This window comes from Mesoplodon densirostris, chromosome 3, assembly GCF_025265405.1.
Source record: "Mesoplodon densirostris isolate mMesDen1 chromosome 3, mMesDen1 primary haplotype, whole genome shotgun sequence".
Classification (NCBI taxonomy): Eukaryota; Metazoa; Chordata; class Mammalia; order Artiodactyla; family Ziphiidae; genus Mesoplodon; species Mesoplodon densirostris.
Genome location: NC_082663.1, coordinates 95,666,899 through 95,682,935, shown reverse-complemented (window position 1 = coordinate 95,682,935; position 16,037 = coordinate 95,666,899). Strand labels below are relative to the sequence as shown.

General features: G+C 37.5%; 1 protein-coding gene across 1 annotated transcript in view; it reads right to left on the bottom strand.

Moving 5' to 3' along the window:
* The window catches only part of KCNN2 (potassium calcium-activated channel subfamily N member 2), a 185,767-nt gene that overhangs the window by 15,008 nt on the left and 154,722 nt on the right, over nt 1–16,037 (bottom strand). The window contains exon 6 of the mRNA XM_060091854.1: nt 11,055–11,165. Within this exon, the coding sequence (XP_059947837.1) occupies nt 11,055–11,165 (111 nt within the window). The remainder of the gene's footprint in view (nt 1–11,054; nt 11,166–16,037) is intronic.

Below are 16,037 nucleotides of genomic sequence, written 5' to 3'. Positions count from 1 at the left end.
ATTTTGAAAGGTATAAAATAATCAGAAATTTTAGTAATAATTTGAGAAAACAAAGGCCCTATAAGCCATTTATACTATTAAAAGTAGTAATAGTCACTAGATGCCTTCAACCCACTTTCATAGGTATAAAGGACATGAAATGTTATATTGCTGGCTCCTAGGTAAATATTAAAGCTATCAGTAGTAAGGTAAAATATATTTTTTATGTGAAACAATACTTTATAAACCACAAAGGCTCTTAAAGCTGATTGACTGTTAACTGAATGTTTGCTTCGTTCAACCCTATATGATACATACAATTAGAGAGTTATTTAGCAGGCTACTTTGTTTATAGATTTCCTTTGCTTTTTACTACTTTCTTTTTCTTCCTCTTGCCTCTCCCTTCAGAGGCTTTTTTGAGGCAGGAGAGTTTCTTGCCTCTCATTCTGATAATTATAGTAAAATGTTGCTCTATATGCTGTGGGTGATGCCTCCAGGATGCCTGGAGGACAAAGTCAAGGCCACTAAGCCTGTGCAGCTTAGTAGGACATCATGTGCTCTCACTGCCCCTGCAGCAGTGGGGCTGGATGTGCTCAGGGCACCAACCTTTCTTGCCAGCCCAGTTCTCCTTGAGACCAGGTATCTGCGGTGGGGTGAATAGAACAAGGCAAGGTCAAGGGATCCATGCATTTGTATTTTAACCCACTGGGATATGTAGCCAAGCAGGATATAAAAGCTACACACAGTAAATCCTCTAGAATTTCTGTTCACTTGTTAAGAGATATGCAAGAAACAAAATTACATAATTACATATAATTACATAATAGTGTTCTTATTATGGATCTTATTGAGAATTCTTAACAGGATTGGAAACACCCACAGTGGACATTAATATGTATAATTATCCTTCATGGTACATCTAGCGACTTCAAAAATTATGCCTGGGTTCTCAGAATTGCTTGTTTTCAAGTTTCTTTCCAAAATGAAAGTAGCCAGAGGGCCAAACTCCAAGATTTCTTTTTGGTTCAAACCTGAATGAATAGTAATAATAATATATTTCCTAAAGCTTTAGCATGGTAAACACATTGCATCTGTAAGGTCATATGCTACAAATCTATTAAATAGCTGGTTCTGTCTTACTAAGCCTACTGATAAGTTAGTGCTATTATGCTTTGATTTTTGAAATCCTTAGATTATTTAGGTTACATGGACCTATTGGCCATTTTTGAATTGCAGAGTGTCATGTAAACTTTTGGAATTACATAGGACAATCCTCCATTAATGCTAGTGCCCAGTGAATTGTGTGTTCTACTTTCAAACATAGTATTTTATGTGGTTAATGTAGTCCCACAGAGAAATGATTTCTGTATAAAATTGTTCCTCAAACTTTGTACATGGTGGATAATTTTTCATGGAAATTGTTCAGTTTAGTTAAAATACACACTGGAAGGCTTCCATTTCTTCCTGGAAGAAGAATCTATCATTTAAAGAAAAGCAATATGAATGTTAAAAAAGTCATATTAAGATTTCAGAATGTCTGTGACCATTATCCCTTTTGACCATCAAAAAACTTTGATGTAGTATTTCAGGGGATATTTTCATTTTTAATCTGTCATCTTAGTAACTATGTATGGCTTTTAGGTCCTTGTTTATTCTTGGTTATTATAATAATTTTTAATCGATCATTCAGTATTTTAGATTTTTTTATTTAAAAATTCCATAAATAACTAAATGGAATCAATGACACTCATTAATTGATAACTTTGTATAAAATAATAGAGAGAACCATAAAAGGGCTATTATTTTCATATGTTATATTGAGTATAATAATGGAATGGGAATCATAAACTAGAAATTTATGTTTGATTTTAATGCCATTTTAACGTTTGCTTTTGTACTTAGTGACATTTTGCCTGTAAAAATAAGACCTGTCAGCAAGCCTGCTCGAGTGTCTTTCTCAGACCTATTAGAGACTCTGTTCGCAAGAAATACTTCAAAGTAGCTGCACTTTTAAGCAATAGTAGTGAGATAATAGAATTAATAAAGCATCATAAGCATGATGGAGAATGTGAATTTTGAAACTAGAACAGTACTTTTTACTGAAAAAGCTTTCTACCAACAATATGACTACTAATTCAACATTATCTACAGGGAGTTTATCAAATGTATACAAGAACTTATGACAGAAAAGCAGTAACATCAGAAAACCTGATGACTAGGGAAATGAGTTCTAGTCACAAAAACTAAAGGAAGGTCATCTAGATCCATAGATCTAGATCCTGAATCCATATTTCCCTAAAGGGGACCCAAGAGCAATATTAGCAAGAGCACAAGTGCATTTTTCTGCCAAGCAGGTAGAAACAGAAATTTCATCTGATTTACTGAAGGAACAGCATTATAAAAGCTTAAAATTATCTGATCCCTGGAATATAGCAGTTAACTCAGAACCCTGACTACATTAGGTCCAAGTATATTTTTGTGAAATGAATACATTATTCCCAGGAAGAAGATGACAATCAACTCGGGATGGTCAAAGAGTATCTGTTAAGGGGACTTGTCCCTGTCTCCAAATCTTTGGGGAATAACAAGCAAAAGCAGTGGTTCTCACTGTAGAGGTTTTGTCCCTTTAGGAGACGTGGCAAAGTCTAGAGGCAATTTTGTTGTCACAAGTTAGAGGAAGTGCTGCTGGCATCTAGCTTCTAGTGAGTGGAGGCCAAGGATGCTGCTATACATGCCACAATGCACAAGAAAGTCCCATACAACAAATATCCAGCCCCAAAGGCCAATAGTGCTGAGGTTGAGGGACCCTCAGCTAAAGTAGCTAAACTGTAAAATCAACCTGGAGTATCTCCTGAAAGAAACTGGGAGACTTCTGTGATTCTCACATACATCCTCAGCAAAAGCAGTATACAACAATGTTAAATGGTAGATTTTTAAATCAAAGCCCTTGTCTTTTCCAACTGCTAAAATGTTTCAATAATAAAGATATGGAATATCAATATCCCAAAGTAAATGTAAAGGAATTACTGTTTTTCCTTCTCAAACATGGGGAAATCTGTCTAAATATGCTAAGTTGTTTTTTAAAATGTTTTCATTATGTGGATTCTGTCACAAGTTTTTTTTTTCCTATTGAAAAGAGTTATGAGTACATGGGTATATATGGATTATACGGTGTTTTAAGGTATTTTTCTACATAGTATCTGAAGTGTGGCATTAACTTAATTCCTGTGAAAACAATCTTCATGATAAAATTATTTGGATTATACAAGGGACTTTATGGAAGAGTTTTTTTTGATATTGCACAACTTCTGATCCTTAAGATACACGAAACATGTGCTACAATTTTGGATTAGATGTGGACTAATAATGTAATGTGCACGTATTTTCATTTCCTATGATATCTTTGAAGGTTACAAGAACCCCAACCTTCCAATCAGCTCTTTTACCTCTCTCCTTCCACCCTCTGTGTGCTTCCCTGTAACATTTAGAAATGTTCACGAATTTAAAGAATGAATTCAGGAACTGAAGAAAATGAGAGAAACCTGTGTAAAGTAGAAGACATTCCCAAGTGGTAAATCCAGGTTGAAAGCATGGTGGCAACTAAGTGTCTTTGATCATCTAGAATTGTGTGGACCTACTAACTGCAATGAAGTCTCAAAATAGTGTCTGATAGATAAGATGTAGAGTGAGTAAAAACACTACAATTAGAATGCTGCTTGAGACCTCTCTTGATTCTTTTATGGGTAAATTATGACAACATATTTTGTTATTTCAATGGCAGACCGATCAGATTCCATGTTGAGGAGTGATTATATAGCAAGATGACTGCTGTAAAATAATTTTGTTATTTTTGACCTTGTTATTTTGGTGTCTCAAGTGACTATGAAGAGAGGCTAAAAATTTAGCGTGATACGAATCTGTTTCTTTTTACATGGGATACCTAGCCTCTGGGTCTTGGCTTCCACATTGGTATAATGGCTATGATCCTAGCACTTCACTCAGGAAGTTGTAAGGATAAAACAAGTGTGCCAGCCACTGCTCTAAGGTGACATGCTTAGAGCAGCAGCTGGCACAGAGAGAGGGCTGTGTAAAACCTGTGATGACTGTTTTCTCCTGTCTGGATGCCATACCATTTTCAACATCTTTCTATCCCTACCTTGGGGTCCCAAAGGTAGTGGGTTTTTTTTCTTTGTCTTTGCAACCCCAGTCTTTAGAACAGTGACTGTCTCACAGAAGCTCAGTAAAATATCAGTTGAATCTCCTTCCCATAAAATTTTTATAATACACTGATGGTATATTCCTTCCTACTCAATCCAATATTGGTCTCCTCTTGCATGCTGCAAACTTAAATGTTAAGTGTGCCTATTTTAGCTTTATGTGGTTTATTTTTATACTTGAGTAAATACCAAGGTTTTCCAATTACTTCCTGACTGACCTAAAGTTAGGAAGAGTTTATTCTCAATGTTAAAAAATGGAACTGACTCCAAGAATGCCTTAACTTTAAACCATATCATTTCAGCTTCAGAGATCAAAGTAAAAACTATTATTGCCCAACACTGAGAGAAAACAGGAGCCCCGGACAAGATGGTGGGGTAGAAGGACCTGAGCTCAGCTCCTCTCACAAAAACACCAAAACCACAACTAACTGCTGAACAACCATCAATACAAAAGGACTGGAACCTACCAAAAAAGATATTCTACTTCCAAAGATAAAGAAGAAGCCACAACAAGATGGTAAGAGGGATGCATTTGCCATACAATCAAATCCCATACCCACTGGGTCGGTGACCCACAAAGTGGAAAATAATTATATTGCAGAGGTTCTCCCACATAAATATATCACAGAGGTTCTGAGCCCCACATCAGGCTCCCCAGTCTGCAGGACTGGCATCAGGAGGAGGAGCCCCCAGAGCATTTGGCTTTGAAGGTCAGTGGGACCTAATCGCAGGAAATCCACAGGACTGGGGGAAGCAGAACTGCCAGTCTTGGAGGACGCACACAAGGTCTCATGCACACTGAAACCCAGGGGAAAAAGCAGTGACTTCATTAGAGCCTAGATCAGACCTACCTGCTGCTCTTGGAGGGTCTCCTGGGGAGGTGGAGGGGCAGCTGTGGCTCGCTGCAGGGAAAAGGACACTGGTGGCGGAGGTACTGGGGAGCACTCATAGGTGGGAGCTGTCTTGGAGGCTGCCACTTTTGATGCCAAGACCTTGCCCCACCCAACAGCCTGAAGGCTCCAGTGCTGGGACACCTTAGGGCAATAACACAGCACCACCCAACAGCAGACAGGCTGCTTAAAAGCTTCCTGAGTGCACAGCTGCCTAAAAACACACCCCTTGATATGGCCCTGCCCACCAGAGGGACAAGACCCAGCACCACACACCAGTGGGCAGACACCAGAAGCAAGAGGAACCATAATCCTGCAGCCTGTGGGACTGCAAACACAGAAAGTTAGACAAACTGAGATGGCAGAGGACTACGTTCCAGACAAAGGAACAAGATAAAACCCCAAAAGAACAACTAAGTGGAGATAGGCAAGCTACTTGAAAAAGAATTCGGAATAACGGTAGTAAAGATGATCCAAGATCATGGAAAAAGAGTGGAGGCACAAACCTAAAAGATACATACAGGAAATGTTTAACAAAGATCTAGATAAACAAAGAACAAATAACCAGAGATGAATAATACAATTACTAAAATGAAAAAATACATTAGAAGGCATCAGTAGCTGAATAAATCAGGCAGAAGAACAGATTAAGTGAGCTGGAAGACAGACAGATGGTGGAAATCACTGTGTCAAAGCAGAGTAAAGAAAAAGTAATGAAAAGAAATGAGGACTGTCTCAGAACAACAGTAAATGCACCAACATTCACCTTATAGGGGTCCCAGGAGGAGAAGAGAGAGAGAAAGACCCTGAGAAAATATTTGAAGAGATAATAGCTGAAAACCTCCTTAACATAGGAAAGGAAACACTCACTGAAGTCCAGGAAGTGCAGAGAGTCCCATATAGGATAAACCCAAGGAGAAACACACCAAGACACATCGTAATCGAATTGACAAAAATTAAAGACAAAGAGAAAATATTAAAAGCAAGAAGGGAATCCCCATAAGGTTATCAGCTGATTTCTTCACAGAAACTCTGCAGGGAGAGTCATGATATATTCAAAGTGATGAAAGGGAAAAAGCTACAATCAAGAATATTCTACCCAGCAAGGCTCTCATTCAGATTCAATGGAGAAACGAAAAGCTTTGCAAACAAGCAAAAGCTAAGAGAATTCAGCACCACCAGACCACCTTTACAACAAATGCTAAAAGAACTCTAGGTGGGAAAGAAAAGGACACAACTAGAAACAAGAAAATTACAAATGGGAAAGCTCATCAGTAAAGGTAAATGTACAGTAAAGGTAGGAAATAATCCACACACAAATATGATATCAAAACCAGCAATTGTGAGGAGTGTTCAAATGCAGGATACTGGAAATGCATTTGAAACTGAAAGAGACCAGCAACTTAAAACAATCTTATAGACTGCTTTATCAAGACTTCATGGTACCCACAAACCAAAAACCAACAACAGATATACACACAAAAAAGAAATCCAAACAACACTAAAGATAGATAGTCATCAAATCAGAAGAGAAGAGAACAAAAGGGGAAAGGAAGAAAAAAGACCCATGAAAATAATCCCAAAACAATTAAGAAAATGGCAACAGGAACATACATATTGGTAACATAACCTTAAATATAAATGGATTAGATGCTCCAACCAAAAGACACAGACTGGCTGAATGGATACAAAAACAAGACCCATCTATATGCTGTCTACAAGAGACTCACTTCAGATCTAGGGACACATACAGACTGAAAGTGAGGGGATGGAAAAAGATATTCCATGCAAATGGAAATCAAAAGAAAGCTGGAGTAGCAATTCTCGTATCAGACAAAATAGACTTTAAAATAAAAGACTGTCACAAGAGACAAGGAAGGACACTACATAATGATCAAGGGATCAATCCAAGAAGATATAACAATTATAAATATATATGCACCCAACATAGGAGCATCTCAATACACAAGGCAAATGCTAACAGCCATAAAAGGAGAAATCGACAGTAACACAATAATAGTGGGGGACTTTAACACCCCACTTTCAGCAATGGACAGATCATCCAGACAGAAAATCATTAAGGAAGCACAGGTCTTAAATGGCATATTATATCAGATGGACTTAATTGATATTTATAGAGCATTCCATCCAAAAAGTGCAGAATACACTTTCTTCTCAAGTGCACATGGAACACTCTCCAGGATAGATCACAAACTGGGCCATAAACCCAGCATTGATAAATTCAAGAAAACTGAAATCATACCAAGCATCTTTTCCGACCACAAGGCTATGAGATTAGAAATCAACTACAAGGGGGAAAGAAAAAACTATAAAAAACACAAACATGTGGAAGCTAAACAATGTGTTACTAAACAACCAATGGATCACTGAAGAAATCAAAGAGGAAATGAAAAAAATACCTAGAGACAAATTAAAACATGATGATACAAAAGCTATGGGACACCTTTAACAGGGAAGTTTATAGCAATACAATCTTACCTCAGGAAGCAAGAAAAATCCCATACAAACAACCTAACCTTACACCTAAAGCAACTAGAGAAAGAAAAAACAAAACCCAAAGTTAGCAGAAGGAAAGAAATCATAAAGATCAGAGCAGAAATAAAATAGAAACAAAGAAATAGAAACAAAGAAAACAATAGCACAGATTAATAAAACTCAAAGCTGGTTCTTGGAAAAGATAAACAAAGTTGATAAACCTTTATTCAGACTCATCAAGAAAAAGAGAGAGAGGGCTCACATCAATAAATGAAATGATTGAAATGAAAATGGAAAAGTTACAACTGACACCAAAGAAATACAAAGGATCATAAGACTACTACAAGCAACTATATGCTAATAAAGTGGACAACCTCAAAGAAATGGAAAGATTCTTGGAAAGGTACAATCTCCCAAGACCGAACCAGGAAGCAATAGAAAATATGAACAGACCAGTCACAAGCACTGAAATTGAAACTGTGATTAAAGAATGCCCAACAAACGAAAGTCCAGGACCAGATGGATTCACAGGTGAATTCTATCAAACATCAAGAGATGAGTTAACACCTATCCTTTTGAAACTATTTTGAAAAATTGCAGAGGAAGGAACACTTCCAAACTCATTCTATGAGGCCATAATCACCCTGATACCAGACAAACATGCCACAAAATAAGAAACTTACAGGCCAGTATCACTGATGAACATACATGCAAAAATCCTCAACAAAATACTAGCAAACTGAATCCAACAGTACATTAAAAGGATCATACACCATGATCAAGAGGGATTTATCCCAGGGATGCAAGGATTTTTCAATATTTGCAAATCAATCAGTGTGATACACCACATTAACAAACTGAAGAATAAAAACCAAATGATCATCTCAGTAAATGTAGAAAAAGCTTTTGACAAAATTCAACACCGATTTATGATAAAAACTCACCAGAAAGTGTGTCAAGAGGGAATATACCTCAACATAAGGACCATATATGACAAACCTACAGTTAATATCATACCCGATGGTGAAAAGCTGAAAGCATTTCTTCTAAGATCAGGAACAAGACAAGCGTGTCCACTCTCACGACTTTTATTCAACATAGTTTTGGAAGTCCTAGCCATAGCAATTAGAGAAGAAAAAGAAATTAAAGGAATCCAAACTGGAAAAGAAGTAAACATGATATGACATGACACTATACACAGAAAATCCTAAGGATGATACCAGAAGACTACTAGAGTTCATCAATGAATTTGGTAAAGTTTCAGGATACAAAATTAATACACAGAAATCTCTTGCATTCCTATACACTAACAAACAACTGAAGGTCAGAAAGAGAAATTAAGGAAACAATCCCATTAACCATTGCATCAAAAAGAATAAAATACCTAGGATAAACCTACCTAAGGAGGTAAAAAACCTGTACTCAGAAAACTATAAGACACTGATGAAAGAAATTGAAGAGGACAGAAACAGCTGCAAAAATATACCATGTACCTGGATTAGAAGAATCAATTACTGTCAAAATCACTATACTACCCAAGGTAATCTACAGACTCAATGCAATCCCTTTTAAATTCCCAATTTTCTGCAGTTCTAGAACAAAAAGTCTTAAAATTTGTTTGGAAACACAAAAGAACCTGAATAGCCATAGCAATCTTGAGAAAGAAAAATGGAGCTAGTGGAATCAGCCTCCCTGCCATCAGACTATACTACAAAGCTACAGTAATCAAGACAGTATGGTACTGGCACAAAAACAGAAATATAGATCAACAGAACAGGATAGAAAGCCCAGAAATAAACCCACACACCTAGGTTCAATTAATCTACAATAAGGAGGCAAGAATATACAACAGAGAAAAGACAGTCTCTTCAATAAGTGGTGCTGGGAAAACCGGACAGCTACATGTAGAAGACTGAAATTAGAACATTCTGTAACACTGTACACAAAAACAAACTCAAAATGGATTAAAGACCTAAAGGCAAGACCAAATACCATAAAAGTCTTCCAGGAAAACGTAGAACACTCCTTGACATAAATTGCAGCAATATCTTTTAGGCTCCACCTCCTAGAGTAACGAAAATGAAAACAAAATAAACAAATGGGCCTAATTACACTTGAAAGCTTTTTCACAGCAAAGGAAACCAAAAACAAAATGAAAAGACAACACACAGAATGGGAGGAAATATTTGCAAATGATGCGACTGACAAGGTCTTAAACTCCAAAATATACAAACAGCTCATACAACTCAACAACAAAAAACCAATCAAAAAATGGGCAGAAGACCTAAATAGACATTTCTCCAAAGAAGACATACAGATGGCCAGGAGGCACATGAAAAGGTGCTCAACATCACTAAGTATTAGAGAAATGCAAATCAAAACTACAATGAGGTATCACACCAGTCAGAATGGGCATCATCAGAAAATCTACAAACAACAAATGCTGGAGACAGTGTGGAGGAAACGGAACCCTCCTACACCGTTGGTGAGAATGTGAATTGGTGCAGCCCTGTGGAGAACAATATGGAGGTTCCTTAAAAAGCTAAAAATAGAGCTATCATAAGATCCAGCAATCCCACTCCTAGGCCTATATCTGGAGAAAACCATGGTTCGAAAGGATACATGCACCCCAATGTTCATTTCAGCACTGTTTACAATAGCCAAGACATGGAAGCAACCTAAATGTCCATCTACAGACGAATGGATAAAGATGATGTGGTACATATATACAATGAAATATTATTCAGCCATAAGAATGAAATAATGCCATTTGCAGGAACATGGATGGACCTAGAGATTCTCATACTGAGTGAAGTAAGTCAAAGACAAATACCATATGATATCACATACGTGGAATCTAAAAAGATGATACAAATGATTTTTTTTTCTTTGCGGTACGCGGGCCTCCCACTGCTGTGGCCTCTCCCGCTGTGGAGCACAGGCTCTGGACACGCAGGTTCAGCGGCCATGGCTCACGGGCCCAGCCGCTCCGCGGCATGTGGGATCCTCCCGGACTGGGGCACGAACCCATGTCCCCTGCATCGGCAGGCGGACTCTCAACCACTGCACCACCAGGGAAGCCCCGATACAAATGAATTTATGTACAAAACAGAAACAGACTTACAGACTTCGAAAACAAACTTATGGTTACCAAAGGGGAAAGGTGTGGGAGGGGATAAATTAAGGGTTTGAGATTAACATATACACACTACTATGTATAAAACAGATAAACAACAAGGACCTACTGTATAGCACAGGGAACTCTACTCATTATTTTGTAATAACCTATGTAGGAAAAGAATCTGAAAAAGAATAGATATATGTGTATGTATAACTAAATCACTTTGCTGAACACCTGAAACTAACACAACTTTGTAAATCAACTATATACTCCAACATAAAATAAAATGAAAATTTAAACCAAAGAAAAAACACTAATATTCCCCTTGGAGATACAAGGGTGGTAACTTACTCTTTTTGTCAGTTGGGTGTCCATCATGAAGTTGTGCACGTGCTTTTCTGCTTTGGTAAGTTCCAGCTTCCTTGCGACCACAGCTACCACCAGGGCTGTGCAACCAGCACCCTGAAAACCAGGAGGGAAAAGAACCCCGAAGAGTTATTATTTTTGGTCTCAAGCACATTAAACAATGTTTTGTACTTAAGTACATTACTATAGTTTTTAATCTTCAGATAGTTATCAGTGTCTTCCATCAATATGACAGAAACCGCATGGCCAATACGAACAAGTAACATGCCTTTATCTTGATGGTAAAAAACTTAAAATAGGTGAACTAAGAACACATGTGTTTGTATCAAACACATTTTAATCATAAGAAATAAATGGTAAAACAGCAACTTGCTGAACTTTCAGGGACTTAAAAATAGAGCAAATCAGTTATACATGGATATACAAATTAGTGATTAGCATAAATGCACAGAGAGGAAATCATTTTTCTCTAAAAATAATATTCTATAATCTTCTGTGCAGATAAGACCAGCAGGTCTTCAGGACAATCAACTGTGAAAAGCCAGGAATGGAAACTGATGCATTATGTGCACAACTTCAAACGTGTCCACATGCAGAACAGAAAGGATCACAGTGATCTCAATCTGGACAACAGACATACGTGAAGTGCTGAAGGTCAGGGATAACAGCCTTACTATTCCAGAGGTTTACCAGCATGAAGAAAGTAATGGGCTACCTTTATTTTGAAAAACTCAACAGTGGTCCTTTTTTGAATTATAGGCTATTGTGCTGATCTCTTAGGAAGAGTCGTGTGACACTGTATGGTGCCCCAGAGATTAAAGCCTTCCTGCTCCATGATCAAGGTGCATGCATTCCAAGTTGTGAGGTATGGGGTCTTCTTTGTTGAAAGACCAGTGACTACATGCAGGGTCAGGAGGCAAGGCTGGGGCACCTACAGGAGGGCCCAGGCAAGGAAGTCCAGATCTCCAGACAGAATCTCAACCTTGGGAGGACCACAGACAATCAAGATTGCCTAGCCGTCTCAGTAGTCAGACAACAATGGGGCACAGGCAGGACCTACAGAAGAGGGCTGCAAACAATGAGACTTTACAATATTTGGGGATCTTTCAACAGACTGGAATCCTTTTAAACTACTTTTAAATAGCATCCCTTTTATGTTAGCTAAGATGGTTAGGATGCTCACTGTATAGCCATCCAAGAGTCTCAAATTTGCACAAGGTAACCTGGTTTCCCTCATTCCCAATAGGTCTAAAAATCATGAGTTATAATAGCAACTCTGCCCCTTAAAAATGTGGTCTACATCTTAAATATCTAAGTTTGAGGGAATGGTTATTACTTGTAGCATTTCCTTAATATATTATGAATATATTTTTATATCTATAATATTTAAAGACAATATGATATTTAAACAAGCAAGTCAGAAACTTGTATACATAATTTGCTCCTAATTTTATTTTTTACAAGGAATTCATATTTGTGAAGCACAGAAATAAGCCCAGCTGTGAAAAGAGCATCTCTCTCAGTGGTTGGAATACCAGTAAGTTATTTAGTTCTTTGTGCTTTCCTGAAGAGTCCACATTTTCTACAATGAATACATATTACTTATACAAACAAATGCTTACACATTTCAAAAATGACAACAGTTTGTAGTTTAAGAAAACATCTAGCCTAACCTTTACATATCTTTATTAACCTTAAAAAAACTCAACCTAGGAAAATGATCTTTCTTCATACTTACTTTTGTTTTATTAAATAATTAATTATAATCATCTCCATTTGAATTGATAAATGTAATTTAGCCATTCAGTTACTAACCAAAGAAGGAATTTTTGGTCTCACTGAATGAGTTTTTGCAACAAATATGGCAGGAGGGACAAGACTGAGGAGAAAGTGAGAAAATAAATACACTTGCCCTGTCTTGCTACAACTGGATAATTACAATCATAGAAACATGGCCTTATTAGTAAGTTGATACTGTTTAAATATAATGTTTCCAGAGGGTTTAAATATCCCCTTCCACCTAGCTCTATGGAGAAATCAGTATCCTCTGGAGAAATCAGTATCCTCAGAAATGAAGTGGTACTGATGATAGGATCAGAGAAAGAAGCCAGAAGGTATTAGACCTACCTGGTTTAACGTTCAGATTTTAGAGATGAGGCAATTAAGGCAGAGTAAGTGATTATTCAATTATGAACTCAGAGTAGCATTGGTATATTTCCCACCCTTTACCTTATCTCATAATACTTTTCTGTATATGTAAGATCACATATATTCTTACTTGTGGTCACTTCCATATTCATGACACAATATGAAGCACTGTATTTCAAAGCAAAACAAATACTCTTAGAGTATGAATGTTTAAAAATTGAGGAATATGGTTAGTTACCAAAATAAGGCAAAACGTTATTCTTACTTTATAACTGGTGCAACTTTTAAATCAGTGTTTTTTAAACTTAAATGTGACTAGAATCGTTTAAAGCTCTCCATGTGATTCCAACACAAAGTCACTGCTTTAAGTGAAGGACGATATGAAAAGAAAATGGCAAACTCCATTACTTACTTTCTAATTTAAACATGAGGTAAAGGTTCTCTACCAGAGTCATTTCACTTATGAAGACATTCTGATAAACAAGGAGCATAAAGGAAGAGGACAGAGAGGACAAGGTCAGAAATGTATGGGCTGTGTGATAGCTATCTTGATATTTTGGGCTGTGTATAGACAATGAAAGCAAGTGATTTTTATGGCTGGATACGAATGAAGGAAAAGAATGGCCTTTGGAAGCATCTACACCTATTATGTTGACTTTCAGACACCTGCCGCAAAATCTAAATAAGTTACAGTATACTGATGAGAGGCTAGCCTGAATTGGTGGATGGGATCAGTGGCCACTCAGGCTAGCCTTCTGTACCTACCCACAGTGTGATGGCATTTGTTTGACAGGAACAGGATCACCTGTTGCATGTAGGCTCCCAGGCGTTCCTCAGTCAGTGAGCCAAGGGAAAGTCAAGAGCTTTTTAATAAGCAGCAGATATAAAAATCTGAGGGGCTTCTACCACTGGAGAGATAGCTATAAGCGGCAGTTGGCACTATAAGCTGAATATTGTTCTCCTCTGGCAGGAGGCCACTGCTGCAATTCTTCTGGAAAGAAATCAAAATCCCAACAGGAGTGGAAAATCACTGGTATCAAGAGCCTTTGGAAGTTGATTTTTATTTGTGCTTATTCTTGAGTGATATTTTTTCCCACTGCTGGCCCATTTCTTGCTGAGTGTTCTCTAGCTCACCAAAGTCTTGTGTATTAAATGATTACCTCTGTTGTAAACTAGAGAAGCAAGTGAATCTGAAATTAAGTAATTAGTGAAACCATTGCCTATATCCCTCATTCCATGATCCTAACTGTACCCTTTAAATTGTACCCCAAGAGCCACTTAGAAACCTCTTTTTCTTCAAAGTCCATTACTCCTTATATGTAAGTCTTATACCTCCCCAGGTTCTTAATAAATCATAAGAGGTTTTGATATGTATAGAATCGGGTTTCAAAAAAGTAACTTTAAAAAAAAAAACTTTTAGAGTTATGCAAAATGAAGCTGGCTTACCCCTGAAAGGTGCAAGGTAAGTTCCTGCCAACACATTAATTGTTATAGTAATTTAAGTAATGGCATGATGTCATTGTCCACTCAGTGTCTATTTCCTGGACTATTCTGTTTCATAAAATGAATAGAATGAAAGTAAATATGCTTTTACAACATTTTCTCCAAATCTTGTCATGATCACAATGGATATAGAAACAGTTGGGACTAACATATGTTATTCTCTGAAATTAAGATCCCTGCATGCCTTTAACAAGATGAGTCATACATAGTCTTTTCACCAAAGTCAGAAAATGTATCCTGGTTACTTTTCTCTCATTTCATTTATGTTATTAAGAAAAAGCTAAGCAAATAACTAACTTGCCACTTCAAGATGCTCAGACAACTAAAAACTAAATAAAAAACACAACAAAACATGGTGTTTATGATGCCAATACATTAAAGTCAAAGGTTTAGGTTTTCCTTGGCTAGTTTATCATCTTTCCTTCTAACAAATTAGATGTTGCAAGAGAGAGAGGAGTGGGGGAGAGAGGCCTTGTCCTTAGAAAAGATAAGTAAGTATTAATGCTCGTTGTGCCAGATCAAAGTGAACAGACAAATGACAATCAGAATGCATAAGCTATAGGTGAATCCCAACACCTGGAGAGTCTTAGATGCTGCCAAATTAAAATGCAGTCCCTGCATAGCAAATGAAACAGTAAAAAAAAAAAAAAAAAAAAAAAAGACAACCTACAGAATGGGAGAAAATATTTGTAAACAATGTGACCGACAAGGGCTTAATCTCCAAAATATACGAACAGCTCATACAACCCAATATCAAAAAACCAGGGACTTCCCTGGTGACACAGTGGTTAAGAATCCACCTGTCAATGCAGGGGACACAGGTTCAATCTCTGGTCCAGGAAGATCCCACTGGCTGCGAGCAAATAAGCCCGTTCACCACAGCTACTGAGCCTATGCTCTAGAGTCCACGAGCCACAACTACTGAGCCCACTTGCCTACAGCCCATGCTCCGCAACAAGAGAAGCCACCACAATGAGAAGCCCGTGCACTGCAATGAAGAGTAGCCCCCACTTGCTGCAACTAGAGAAAGCCCACGCACAGCAACAAGGACCCAACGCAGCCAAAAAGAAAAAAAGAAAACGACTCAATTGAAAAATGGGCAGAACTCCTAAATAGACATTTCTCCAAAGAAAACATACAGATGACCAAGAGTCACATGAAAAGATGCTCAACATCACTAATTATTAGAGAAATGCAAATTAAAACTACAATGAGGTATCACCCCACACCAGTCAGAATGGCCAAAAAGTCTACAAATGACAAATGCTGGAGAGGGTGTGAAGAAAAAGGAAGCCTCCTACACTGTTGGTGGTAATG